General features: G+C 48.5%; 1 protein-coding gene across 3 annotated transcripts in view; it reads right to left on the reverse strand.

Annotated features, from left to right (window-relative positions):
• The window catches only part of GRIK3 (glutamate ionotropic receptor kainate type subunit 3), a 211,973-nt gene that overhangs the window by 60,483 nt on the left and 137,633 nt on the right, over nt 1–13,857 (reverse strand). For all 3 annotated transcript variants that reach the window (XM_044997879.1, XM_044997878.1, XR_006575104.1), the window contains exons 8-9: nt 9,718–9,825; nt 4,035–4,148 (exon numbers count right to left, since the gene is read on the reverse strand). In XM_044997879.1, the coding sequence (XP_044853814.1) occupies nt 4,035–4,148; nt 9,718–9,825 (222 nt within the window). The remainder of the gene's footprint in view (nt 1–4,034; nt 4,149–9,717; nt 9,826–13,857) is intronic.

Here is a 13,857-nt window from a genome sequence, read left to right on the forward strand (position 1 = left end):
GCACTGGGACAAACACTTGTCCTTCTCTTTTATGAATGCCCAGTTCACATCCACACATTCTTTTAGGAACCCTAGACAATATGTCATAAAAGACGATACTCTCTAAACCCTACATGACCTAGCAATGCTTTCCCATCTCTAACATCCACAATTCTTTGACAGAAGAGGCTCCTTGAAGGCACTGCAAGGAAATTGGCTGGAAAAATTATTGGCATAAACAGAATTTCAAACCTGATCTACGCAACCTGCCCAAGTTTTGTTATAGTTTATTTGTTCTAGGTACTGCGTTATTTCCTGTTGCTGCCGATTGGCACAGCACGACCCAGCATTGTGTAACACAGCCAAATACAAACCAAGGCGACTAGTCATAATTCATTAGATGTTAAATAAAAATTCATTCTGATCTGCTGCCTGCTATCAAATCCAATGGTGAAGGCGAGAACTAAATACAGTGTGACAGTTGGAGACAGAGAAGAGATCGGTTAAGTATCCATGGTTTGCTGGATAACTCAATTACTTTGGGCTAGGTTGTCACGTACGTAGTTATGAGGGAAAGAAACCCGAGCGCTGCAGTTATAACCCGTGCGTATAAATGAATTCCGGGATAGTGAGAAGTGACAGACTGGCAGCGCTGGAGCACGAAGTACCCGCAGAGCAGGTACAACCTAGGCAGTGGCAGGACAAGGACCCTGGTGGTACCCACCCCACCTCCTGGCACGGAGCGTCAGCTCTGACCTTGAAGGGCCTCATCTAGAAGCAAGACGGGGGTTCAGTCTCTAAGGCCCATGGTCTCTCTGCTAAGATTGTCAGCAGGGCGGCTAATTTGGGGCTTTTCTGCCTTTGGAGTTATGGGGGCATCTGTCCAATAGAAAATCTGCTGAGACTGACAGGTCACTTCCTAGAGGGCCGCTGAGCAGCCACCTGATGCTAATGGCAATGTGCCCCTCCATAGATCAGGGACAGAGAGAGGAAGAGACCCTCTAGCCCCTTCTTAGTCCCCCGAGCCACCAAGGCCCCAGAAGGGAGGATACTGAGGCATGTGTTTGCTCTTATTTTTTTGCTGTAACGAGAATAGTTACATCTGAAGCAGACACCCACCCCTCTCCACTGCCTCTCCTGCTAGTCAGTCAGGCACTTGCACAGCCTCTGCAGTATGCTAGTTAAGAACCTTTCTTGTGCCCAGTGCAGGCAGCCCCTCGCTGGGCCTTCAGCACGCACCGGGACAGAGAACATACCTGAGATTCAGCACAAGAGTTGACGTGGAGGTTAAGAAATGTGCAGCAGGAACAAGAAGCAGCCTCATGGCTACTGGAAGTGTAGTGGCGTCTACCCAGCAACACACAGAATCACTTAGTTGTTTGGCACGTGTGGACAAGGAGCAGCTGTTTCTCGGGAGTGTGGGAACAGCAGGGGATGCTGCAGCTTAGCGCCTTACATGTGCACTGGCAGAGCTGTACGGGGGAGTTTGTGCAGCACCTGCTTGTGCCCTGTCTCAGCCCAGCCAGCACACTCACACTTTCTCTGGGCACCAAATTTCCTCTCCTTCTCGTATTCCTCTTCCTTTCAGTTCCATTGCCTAGATACACAGGTATCGAAATGCCTCCGGGTGCAGTTAGAATAGCCATTCACTCAGCACCGTGTACAGCATTTCTAGAAAGTACCAACTAGCTCCCATAAGTACTCTGTTCAGTCACAACAGCAAGGAAGTGCCAAAGTTCCCCATGCTCCCCCCCTCACCCCCCCCCCGGTTCCTTACATCTTCTTGTCAATTGCTGGAAATGGGCCATTTTCATTACCACTACAAACAGTTATTTTTCTCTCCTGCTGACAACTGCTCAACTTAACTGATCACTCTCCTTAGATTGTGTATGGTAACACCCATTGTTTTGTGTTCTCTGGGTATATATAGATCTTCCTACTGTATTTTCCACTGCATGCATCCGATGAAGTGGGCTGTAGCCCACAAAAGCTTATGCTGAAATAAATTTGTTAGTCTCTAAGGTGCCACAAGTACTCCTGGGTTTTTTTGGAGTGACAATGGTGCCATAAACCCAGGCCTGCCTACCAGGCAATGAAAGCAGGTATCTCCACCAGGTCTTCTGTGTACTTGATTGTCTGGGAAAGTATTCAGTGGGCCAGATTTTGTCTTGATCTAAATCAGTGCTGCTGCATAGATGTCAATGGTGCCATTTTATACCAAACAGATTGACTCAATATCTTTTATTTTAACCACTAATGCAATAAAGGATCTTCCGCCCCCAAACTGTGAATTCTAACACCAGTGAAAATATTGCAGGATATTCACTCTTTATAGTGGGCTCTGATGCCTCAGAGTCATTGCTCAGCACATCAAATAGCCTTGGCTTCTCTTCAGGTGGCTAAAGTGCCCAGAGCAGCAGGCCCAGCTTGCAGGGAGGAATACATCTGTTACCAGACGCGTTAAATGATCCCCCCAGCACATTCCTGGGAAGGGCCAGGGCTTCTGGGAATGCACTCACCGTCTGAGCCTTCATGCCAGCTGCCATGGTGCAGAGCGGGATTGTGGGTCGCTCGTTTGAGATGCTGCCTGAGGGAAAGATCTCCCCAAAGAGTGAAATGGGACAGCAAAGCCATTCAGTTCTCTCTTCGGGGGCCTGGGGCAGAGAGGAGATGGTTCCCTCTGTGCAGCCTTAGGCACCAATGGCACCTTTTCCAGCTCCTTCCCAAACATGGCCTTCAGCTCACCTCCTCTCTCCCCAGCCTCTTTCCTCCAGTGGCCCCCTGCTGTCAGGTTAAAGGGGCAGGGTGGCAGGTGGCCTCTCCACTTCCCCATCCCCTTGTCCCCAACTGGTGGTCAGAGGAGCACGGAGACCCCCAAAGCCAAGTCCTTTGTGCACATTGTTCTTCTGTCTCCATAAGATGAGACAAAGCTAGCAGAGCTCTGGTCGATTAACTCAAGACACGTGCAGCACTCCCACCCCATCGCCTCACCCAGCCCCACGTTTAGTGTATTATGAGTGGAAACAGAGGGATGGGAGGGAGCCAGTTTGGCATGGCACCTGGGGCTGAGGAATGCAAGTTGGGTCACGTGGCAACAGGACAATCACAGGCCTCTTGGGATGTAGCATCTGCCTCTACGCACACTCAATACAGATCTCCCTCAGACTCTGTCCACATTCTGCGTCAATTACTGCGAATGAAACATTTGGAACTGTCCTACAGAGCAGCTGCGGGATTCAGGGCTGCTAAAGCCTGCCCTGCCCAACTGATAAACCAGGAGACACTGTCAGCGTGTGGATATGAGACAGTGTGGAGCAGATAGCGATATGGATGCAGGTCTCCCCCTCTCTCTAGTCCAACCTCACTTCTATGCAGGCAAGGGCATGTAAGCCACTGTTCAGACAGACTCACCAGCCGGGGCATGGGAAAATAAACACCCCAGCTACAGGTCATTCCACATCCTTTCCTGAAGGCTTGATTTCCAAACTCCAGACAAAGCAGCTCAAACTACTGGCTAAAAAGCACCCATGGTCTATCCAGCTCCAGCCAGGTGGGAGGAGAGAGAACACACCTTTTCTCCACGGTAGCCTCCTCTGCACTAGCTTCTCCTTCCCTTTTATAACCCCACCCAGATCAGCCATGTGCTAGCAGGTCCCTGGGAGCCATCACACCTTCTCATGGGGCAGGAGGTAAAATGCTGCTAACCAGTAGAGGTTAATTGGTCACCATGAATGAGGCAATATTTGCCAACCATGTGCACATGACAGTACCCAGGGCACTGAAATCTCAGTGTCTCTTATCTCTTGTTATCTTAAGTAAAGCGAAGAGCTGAGGTGTCTCAGGTACTGCTGTGTGGCAACTGTTGGTGTCTTATTGGTGACCAGCGCAGGTTTCTGACCTCGCCAATAGCACAGGCAGCTAGGAGAGAGCCCCAAAACATCAGGCCAAAAGCAAAGGGACTGGCAAAGCTACTGCAGCATTGTAAAGCACCGGAGAAGTCGCACATTTCCGGCCATTTATATACGGATGAGAAATACAAGCCAGCAGCCTCCTACCAGGACAGTGGTGACAATAAGAGATCTGTTGGTTAGTGAGTCTGTAACGTTGGGCCCTCGCCCCTTGGAAATCTCCGTGATGTTCAAACCATCAAAAGGGTTCCACACTCCAACCTGAAATGAAACAAAGAAACAATTTACTAGACACTTGACATGTGTTGTTCAGTCTCTTCCAGGATCCCACAGGCCTGGCTGAAGAGCAGCTATTTCTGTCTTCTGCTGCACAGGCAAGCAAAGCTGAATATACCGTGTGGCTGACCTAAACAGAAGGGAAAGTGACACTAATCCTGCAGTTGCAGACCACTCCAACAGTCACCCATGCAGAGCAGACATTGCAAATATCTAATGCCTTTCCTTTTTGCTGCCCTCTAATGGGGGAAACTGATCCCTGTGGACAAATATGGAGGTCCCTGACGTCTAGAATTCGGGAATTCATTCAACAGTGGACAATAGCGCCATGCAGCACAGGAGCTCAGTGAACTTTGGCCAAACCTCACAGTGATTAGAGCTATTCCTGAATCAAAGATTCCCCAATGCAAATGTCTTAAGCTTTGGTGAACAGCAGGGCTGGCACCAGAAACCCCAGATTCTAACACTTCCAAACTTGTGAAGGGTTAAAAATTTAGATCATAATTTTGCAGCTTGGCCCCATCTCCTATAGGAACCAAAAAGAGGTCATGGGATGTAGTCAAACAAAATACAGGCTTTGGCTGCACACAAGGGATGTGTTTAGACAGTATTTAGAGTCAGTTGTGTTGGAAGGAGTCTTGTGGGTCATATAGACCAGAGGACAGGGGCTGCAGTCTCGATCACTTGATCCTGCCCGTATTGTTAAATGGAAGGGCATTGCAGCTAGGTGGGAGGAGAATTCTGGTACGGAAAAGGTTGAGAACATAGCTGGCTGGAAAATGGTATTTCTGATGAAAATTTAAAAAAATAAAACATTTTGGGGGTGGTTGCTGGAATTTTGGGGTTTTAACAAAAAAACGGGGGAGGGATAGCTCAGTGGTTTGAGCACTGGCCTGCTAAACCCAGGGTTGTGAGCTCAATTCTTAAGGGGGCCACTTAGGGATCTGGGGCAAAAATTGTCTGGGGATTGGTCCTGCTTTGAGCAGGGGGTTGGACTAGATACCTCCTGAGGTCCCTTCCAACCCTGAAATTCTATGATTAAAAACATTGGTTGGTTTCCATTTTCAAAAGTCTAAAAGTGTTTTCATTGAAAAACCAGCAAGTTTCAAAAGAAATAAAGGATTTCCATGAAAACTTGTCTTTCTTAAAAAAATAAAAAACCACAGCCAAATGTGATCGAAGTTTGCAGAGCCACTGCCCTCGCTGTACCTATTTAGTGGGCATCCTCCTCTTAGGCTTTCCATCTGGCACCTTCTCTGCAGCACTGGACTCATAGGTGCAGGAAATAGGGGTGCCGGTGGTGTTCCAGCACCCCTGACTAGACTTAGAAGTACATGGAATATATGTGACTTGCATCACAACTCATTGTGTCTCCTATGTATTTTCTATCTGTGATCGTGTGAAAAATGTGTCTGGTCATGTCAGGCTCGACCATACACACTAATAGGGAAACTGTAACCTTATGAATTCTCCTGTCTGGTTTGCATTGCAGGATTGCTATTGTTCAATTCCCCCATGGATGGAGCACTCATTTTCGCCAATGGACAGAATAATGTCCCCGGATCTAGCACACAACATGAATGTGGGAGAAGAAATTTACTCAAGTAATTAATTAAGATTTCTCCATTCAAATAATTTTGTCCTAGGTGGGAGTGTTTGATTTCACCCGGAGATCACAGTCTCCTTGCAGAGAGAAGTGCTGAGAGGCACTGGTATTAGAGAGAGAGTTCAGAAATATGAACTCCTGTAATATCCTGTATGTGGGCAGATTCCACATTCCGTCAGTTCCACTCAGGGCAACTGCATCGAAGTCCCTGGAGGTACAAAGGGCATAACATTAGTGTCACGGAGTGGACACCAAGCCCATCTGCATTTAATTTAGCTCCAGTTTGCACCACCTTGAAAACTGTTAACATTGGGAAGAATATGAGCTGGACACAAAACAACCGGCCAGGAACTCCCAGCTACCCACTTCTAGCAAGGGACGATTACCCTACAACTGCCCATCAGGGAGTTCTCGCACCTTCCTCTGAAGCAGCTGGCGCTGGTCACTGTCAGAGACAGGATCCTGGAGTACATGGACCATGTGTCTGACCCAATCTGGGAATTCCTACATTCCCTTATAAAGTGTCACAAACAGGGGCAAAGTGTTCATTTTAATCAGTTCTCTTCTGCCGAGAGATAGAGGGCCGGGTCTTTAGCTGAGGTAAAATGTCACAGTCTCTTTACAACCAGGGGCGCTAGGATGATTGACACCAGCTGTGGGACTGGTCCAGCGTCATCACCGGTATTTGGTCCAATTCCCTTTTAAACGAATGCAAACACACATGGCCGGCCTGCCCCCAGCTGCAGGAATAGATGCGGCATGGGATGTTACAATTCAGCGGTCCTTTCTGTCCAGCCACCATCTATATTTTACTGTTGTTAAAAGCCTTTTAACAGCACGACTGCAAATGCGAAAAAATAAGGCAAAGAGACTTCTTGGAAAGGAAACTCTTTCAGTAAAGCGCCGCGTTTAACATCTGAATACACTTTCCTCCACCTTCGTGGATATAGCTGGTAACAACAGGTTTACCGTATTATTATTTCTCTTAGGGTGGTGTGTAGCAGCCCTGTAGCACTAGGCGTTCTGGAAACAAAGTGCGAGACAGCCCCTTCCCTGAGGAGCTCACAGTCCAAACAAAACAGACACAGGTGGGAGGGGAAGCCAAGGCCGGGAATTACCCATCATCACAGAGGAGCTTAACAGCACAGCTGGGACTAGACTCCAAATCTCCTGGATCCTGATCCAGTGCCCTATCCACTCTACCACACTGCCTCCCGGTTTTAGAGCTGACTGATCTTTTGTAGAGTCTTTCATGCCGGGATCTCACACCACTTGACCAACGCTAACGATTGTCCGGTGAGACACCATTTTACCACTGGGCAACCTGACGCTCTGGGAGGGGAAAAGCCCGGTGACAGCCACGCAGAGTGCCCCCGGAAGAGTCTGACTCCTGGGCCTACCTGGCATAAAGGACCGCTCCAGTGACGCCATTGTGCTGCGCCCATTTACATCTAAAGATGATCTGGCCCCTCGTCGTCCTGCTGCAACCGCTACTCCGCACTCTCTCCCAGACCTCAAGAATGCGGGTGTAAAATCTCCTGGCATATTCTAACCTTGTGGCTGGTTGTCTAACGCTGCCCCTCTGAGGCTTGTTATGTCCCCAAATAGACAGAGACAGAGACACAGCAAATAGGAACCGCAGAATATCCAGGTCGATTCATCTACGAGGCCACATGAGCGATGGAAACTTGAAAACAGAGTCCACAGAGCAATCCCATGGTGGAGCTAGGAGCTCCTGATTATTTATTTATTTATGGTTTTTGTTTCCTTGATTGTTTTTCTTTTCTTTTCTATTTTTTTTTAAATAATTCAACCTCCCCAGCAACCTCTGGCAAGAACCTGGTTTTATTGCATTCACAGAGCGGGTTTTTGAACAATGAATGCTGTTTGGCAAGAACAGTATAAATTTTAAAAGAGTTTTCGTGAACTTTCTGAGAATCTCTAAATATTTTACAAAAGCCAGGCGTTCCTCCATCCTTCCTTCCAATCACGCAGCAGTTAAAATATCAGAAGATTATTATTGTTAGAGGGAAGAGAAGCAATACTATAAAGAGCCTTTGGCAGTGCTACCTACTCCGCTAAGAATCCCTTGCTAAGTTTTCCTTAAGAAAAATGAAATACATGGAACTCAAGTCTGCATTAATTAACTTAAAAATTAAAATAAAGAAAAAATGCAAATATTCTATTAAGAGAACTGTGCAAGTCAGATAGTCAAACAACATGTAATTATGTTTGGGTAATACTGCTTTAATCCTCAGAACAGCCAGGAGGCAGCAGGATCAGAAGTACAATCCTAAAGCTCAACAAATATAAGCTATTATACATAATGCAAAGTACATATTGGGATTCATGCCGTTTGGCATTTCATTAGTTCAGATTAGCTATTAACAGAATCTTAGTGTCCACCGAGATTTGACATCGATACTTTAAAACCTTTCTAAAGTAGACAAAAAGCTTAAAAAAAAAAAAGCAGAGCTACAAAATCTTGTGTCTAGATGGAGATTAGACATAAAAGCTGAACATCCCTGAGGAATATGCTTCAGGGTTTGGCAATATCCTGTGAGCATTTTGTGACACACAGTAGTAATAAATACCACCAGGGCCAGCAATTCTATCCTACAGCTGAGGAGTAACTACGCTGACTGATAGATATTTTGGCAGTACTTTAAGGTTCAGATTCACATGATATCCAAAACGTTTGTCATTTTTGCTTATTACTCTACCGGGATCATTATTGGTAAGCAGTCCACTGGCTCAGGGAGCTGGGTGGGCTGATGTTACCAGTGGCACCAATCCTAGCAACCCACTTTGCAAGGTGTCAGCAACCACCTAAGGGTAAAGCAGCGAAGAATCAGCCCCCAGGGTTTCTCCCATCCCTAAGGTTGAAGGCTCTCTGACCGTGGCTAGCTAGCTCACAGAGACTGTAATGGCACTATCTGCAGCCTGCTTCGAGCACAGCGCATGTGAATAGGTGACTCTTGGTATGCATTGTCCACGGTGCAGATCTTTGTTCTATTCAGGAAACTTGCTGCGCTGTTCTGTCCACTGAATGAACTGCTCTCCCCTTGAAAATGATGTTTTAGGAGTTTTAATGCTTTGAGTTTTCTTTGTTTTTTAAAGCGGTCCATGAAACAGGAATGAAATCCCCATGAGCACCTGAGAATCAGCCCTGCACTTCAGTGGCATTATATCCCTGTATCCAGCAGGGATCTGTGCTAATTAGGAAGATTCTACATGGTTGTGTTTGTGCAGCTACCTTGCATCCCCAGCAGCAGGATTGCTGCTGCAAACACTCCACATCCAAATGGGACATTTCCAATCAGGCCAGGAAACTAACCTGTCCTCATTTTTTTCGTACCCTCTCTCGGATATCAAAAAACAACAAAAAAAAACCCCCCATACATTATCATCTCCTCCGAAACTCAGGCTGCAAGAGGGCCAATCAGGGCTGTAACAAACTGGGGATATTTCCAGCCTTAGGCAATTTTCATAGCAGGAGATCACACCGAGAGGGGGGCTTTAAAGAGCTGCTGTCGCTTCCGGGAAAACACTTCATAAACAAACTGTAGCGTGTAGGCAGCACTTGGGTTGGGCTTTTTCCCCTCCCATCATTGGCATGGAAAAAAAAAACAGGCTCCTGACTGCTCAGGAAGTTTCTTCTGCTTCTGCGGCTCCACCATTTCCCATGTGTGTTACCACAACAATCTTACATGGCAACTAATTGTGACAACTTGGGCTGAGGGCTGCGGGTTCAGGTGTGTGAATGAGTGTGTGTGTGTGTACGTCAGGAAACAGGAGCAGAGCAATTCCAGGTCAGCAAATATCCTTACGTCAAATAGGCAGATATAGGAGCTTTGAGGCTGATGCACCATTTTCCAGGGGGCCTGAGTGGATCTTTTGAAGGTTTCATTCACTCTTTAGCTAGCAGGAAGGACAAACTTTACTGACCTTTTCTATACCATCTTCTTTGAGGCTGATGATGTCCAAGTCAAAATCTGTCCTTAATCCACTGGTTTTGTTGAAGACAATACGCCCAGTTAATCCTTCCCATTGGGCCTGTGGAAGGGAGAGAAGTCAGCACAGCAGTTACTCAGCTTCATAAATCATCGTTTGCTACTGCTGTACAGTGCTTCATTTTAATTACTCCTTACACTGATACTCTCTCCCCGACGAGCATGATTAATTAATAATCACCTCCATCATTGCTCATGCTGCAGCACGGGCTGGAGCATTCCATAAATTCTATTATACTCCTTGCCCTGATTTACATTTGCACCTTTTGTGTACAACATCGATCTCGGGACGTGTCCCTGGCATGCTGGGTCGGTGCAAAACTAGCTGTGTTTCTGCTCATGTCTTTGCAGCTCTGACAATGTCTGGGGGAGGGGAGCGGACGGCTTTCAGCGTTGGACAACGCCACTCAAACACAAACAAATCCCCCTCACCTGCCTCCATGCCGGGGTAGTCCAATGTTTATTTACCCTTTGCAAGGTGCTTTGGAGTTGAAAAGTGCTAAGTATTTTCACCTCCGTTTTTCAGATGGGGAAAGTGAAGCACAAAGAGGCGAAGACCTGCTCGATGCTTGGAAGTTTGGGGCTGAATGCTCAGAAGGAGATGGGCACCTAAGTTCCAGGGCTGGGGCCACTGCAATGCATAAAACTCCAGCTGAAACCGGGCAGGCATCTCAATGCTTCAGTTTTTGCAGTAAAAATTCCAGAAGCACGTCTCTCCCTTCAAGGGTTGCTTGGGCCAGAGAACAGCTGCAGAGCCTGGTGGTTTCAACACTCGCCCAGCACGGGGAGATCCAGGATCCAGTTCCCCTGCTTCAATAGCTCATTATTTATCCACAGTGCCACATCTTCAACAGGAGAGACTGCAGGACTCCCCCATCAGAATATCCCACAGCTCTCACCTGAAAGGAGGCAGATCCCTGCTCAAATCTTTCCCCCCCTTTCGGATGGGGGAGGGAGGCCTTGAACAGGGATCTCCCTTCTCCCAGGTGAGTGCCCTAACCATTGGGCTGACTGTTATGAGGGAGGTTGCTGTCCTTCTCCCACCTTATCCTGGGCTTCATGCTAAAATGGCATCGGGACCTAACTCCGAAGCGGTGTCTGGGCTGAGAATCGTGCTCCCTGCCACCTGGACTGGCCCCGATCCGGGAGAGGGGTGGCACTTCACACCCCTCTCCCACTGGCTGGCTTCAGCTTAGCCTGCTGGCTTTTGTGAATCTCAGTTTCGGTGCCTATCTCTGCCCAATCATTGTATAAAAACAACGAGGAGTCCGGTGGCACCTTAAAGACTAACAGATTTATTTGGGCATAAACTTTCATGGGTAAAAACCCCACTGCTTCAGATGAATGGAGTGAAAATGACAGATGCAGGCATAAGTGTATATTGGCACGTGAAGAGAAGGGACCTTACGAGTGGAGAACCAATATTGAAGGCCAATTCAGTCAGGGTGGATGTGGACCACTCCCAGTAATTGATGAGGAGGTGTCCATACCAAGAGAGGGAAAATGGCTTTTGTAGTGAGCCAGCCACTCCCAGTCCCTATTCAAGCCCAAACTGATGGTGTTAAGTTTGCAAATGAATGTTTGAAGTGGGTTGTTTGAATGAAGAAGTGGGTTTTTTACCCACAAAAGCTGATGCCCAAATAAATTGAGGAGTCCGGTGGCACCTTAAAGACTAACAGTTGTTTTTGTGGATATAGACTAACACGGCTACCCCCTGATACTTTGCATTCATTGTATAGGTGCCTAGGCACTTCAATCAGGCAATGTGAATTGCAGTGACTTCCAGGCGCCTAGAAGTCAGTCGTTATGAGGCTGAGCATCACAGCCCCCAACCCCTTTCGAGCGTTTGGCCCTTTGCCACTTTTACGATGCCAGTGTTTCTAAGGCAGCAACCCTGCACCCCAGGGTAGACTCACATAAAATGCTTAGGAGAGTAACTCTTGGCAAAGAGAAATAAGCTCTTTTGGTACAAAGCATCTTGTACCAATATAGGAATTTTACCAGCATAACTACATAAGTGAAACTTCGCAGCCCTAACTAGTTAAACTCCTAAATCTTTTGAAGTGTACCCCAGGCCCCAGGGACTAGTCCAGGGTGGAAATTATCTCCTATTACCCCTCCACCCCGTCCCAATTTTTCACATTTGCTGCCTGGTCACCTTAATTAGACCTCAGTTGCTCCTGGCTTCCAATCCTGTGCTCAGATAATTTGCATATGTTTTTCTCTGAGACCTGCTGACGGTAGCACCAGCCAAATGAATCATTCGATAACACCATTACAAAACCCAACAGCAACAAAACCCTCCCACTGCTTCCCACAAACTGCTTATTTCTTCTTTTAAAAAATAAACGTAAATAACTTTTCAGATTCTTTGGACTTGGGAGGTCAGTCTCTGAACTTCTCGGCCCCGGTTCATAAGTCCACCCCTGTTCAGCAAAGCACGTAAGGACATGCTTAAGGGTTTGCACTGGCCCCACGGGCATGCAGCTGTTGTGAACTGCAGCCCCGTTCTGGGGTGGAGGGAGAGCCCGGCATGGTGGGAAAGGGAGATCTGCAAGCGGATCTGGAGCCAATCCCACTTTGATGAAAAGTGCAATGATATTGGCATTGCCGTTGTGTCTCAGAGCGACTCTCCTGGTGTTTTAATAAACAACAAAACAGAAATGGAACTCCCTGGTTTCAGGGGCAGGAGAGGTCTGAAGAATGGCTGCTGCTCCTGTAGGCTAAGTGGTGATTAATGTCACCACAGTGTGCAGTGCTGGCCCTGGAATGTCTACGGACACAAGGGCCAATTTTTCTGCTGTTTCTTGTGACATTTCCCTGAATGCAGGACACCCGGATACCATCCTCCCATACACTCCGAGTGAAGTATGCTTGCCACGCTCTGAGCTTTAGGCTGGTATTTCCCTGTTCCCTTTCCGAAATGCCAGACTGGTAGCATGCTTTACTGGGTTGACTCATTCCACTTGCGGAGTTCGTCTGCAGCCTGCTCTTCTCTAACAAGTGACTCTCCCTGGGGGGGATGAGCCAGAAATATCCCCTGATGATGAAGGTGGCACAAGCTGGGAGGACGACTGGCAGGCTTCCCAGATCAACCCCCTTCCACTCTCCCCTGGGATACGCCTGGTTCATTCCTGAAGGAATGCTGCCCCCCACCTCACAGTCCTATTGCCCTGGGTGCTCGGGGACGCTGCACGCAATCTGCCAAGTTAAGCATGCAGGTGAGAACTACAGCTGGGAAGTTCTCCAGGACCCAGTGACCACACACAGTGTTTGAAGTACTGAGTTGGAAACAAACACAGGTGTGTATTGAGCGCGTCACCTCCTCGCTGGGGCTCGAACTCTCCCGCTTCGCCCACCGCAGGCAGGTGACGGAGCTGGCAGAGCAGGGAGACGTCACATTAATGCAATGGCACAAGGGAAACGGAGCGCAGGCAGGGGCAGCTAGAGCCAAGGAGAGCTCCCCTCCTTTTCCTGGCAGCCGCAGGCAGCGCTCCCCCACATCTCCCTCAGTCTGCTTTACCCCTGAGCCCAGAGACACGTCTCCCTCTGATGAGACACGGCACCTGCCTGTCACCCAGGAGGGTCTGTCTCCCCTTTGCTTTCTCCTTTCCAAAATAAACTTGGACAAGGAAGGGTCAGCTCAGCCGCTTCCCCCACCTCCCCTCCCCAGAGCGCCGACCGGGTTCTCCTACCCTCTGCAGAGCAGGTTGTTCTGAAGCTCATTTGCGTTAAATCTCTCGCTGGTGCTGGCCGCAGGCTGCCCTGCGCTCGGGAGGCCCTCCCATTTCTGGAGCCTTAGAGGGGATCCAGTGTGGTGGCACTGAGAAAGGAGGCCAAGGGAATATCGGCCTCACTTCCCTCTGCCTCGCCCATTGGCAGGGCCGGCTCCAGGCACCAGCGCAGCCAGCAGGTGCTTGGGGCGGCCAACGGAAAGGGGCGGCACGTCCGGCTCTTTGGCGGCAATTCGGCAGCGGGTCCCTTGGTCCCTCTCGGAGGGGAGGACCTGCCACTGAACTGCCGCCGAAGAATGAAGGGGCAGCGGTAGAGCTGCCGCCAGAGTGCCGCCGATCGC

Source organism: Mauremys mutica, chromosome 23 (genome assembly GCF_020497125.1).
Source record: "Mauremys mutica isolate MM-2020 ecotype Southern chromosome 23, ASM2049712v1, whole genome shotgun sequence".
Classification (NCBI taxonomy): Eukaryota; Metazoa; Chordata; order Testudines; family Geoemydidae; genus Mauremys; species Mauremys mutica.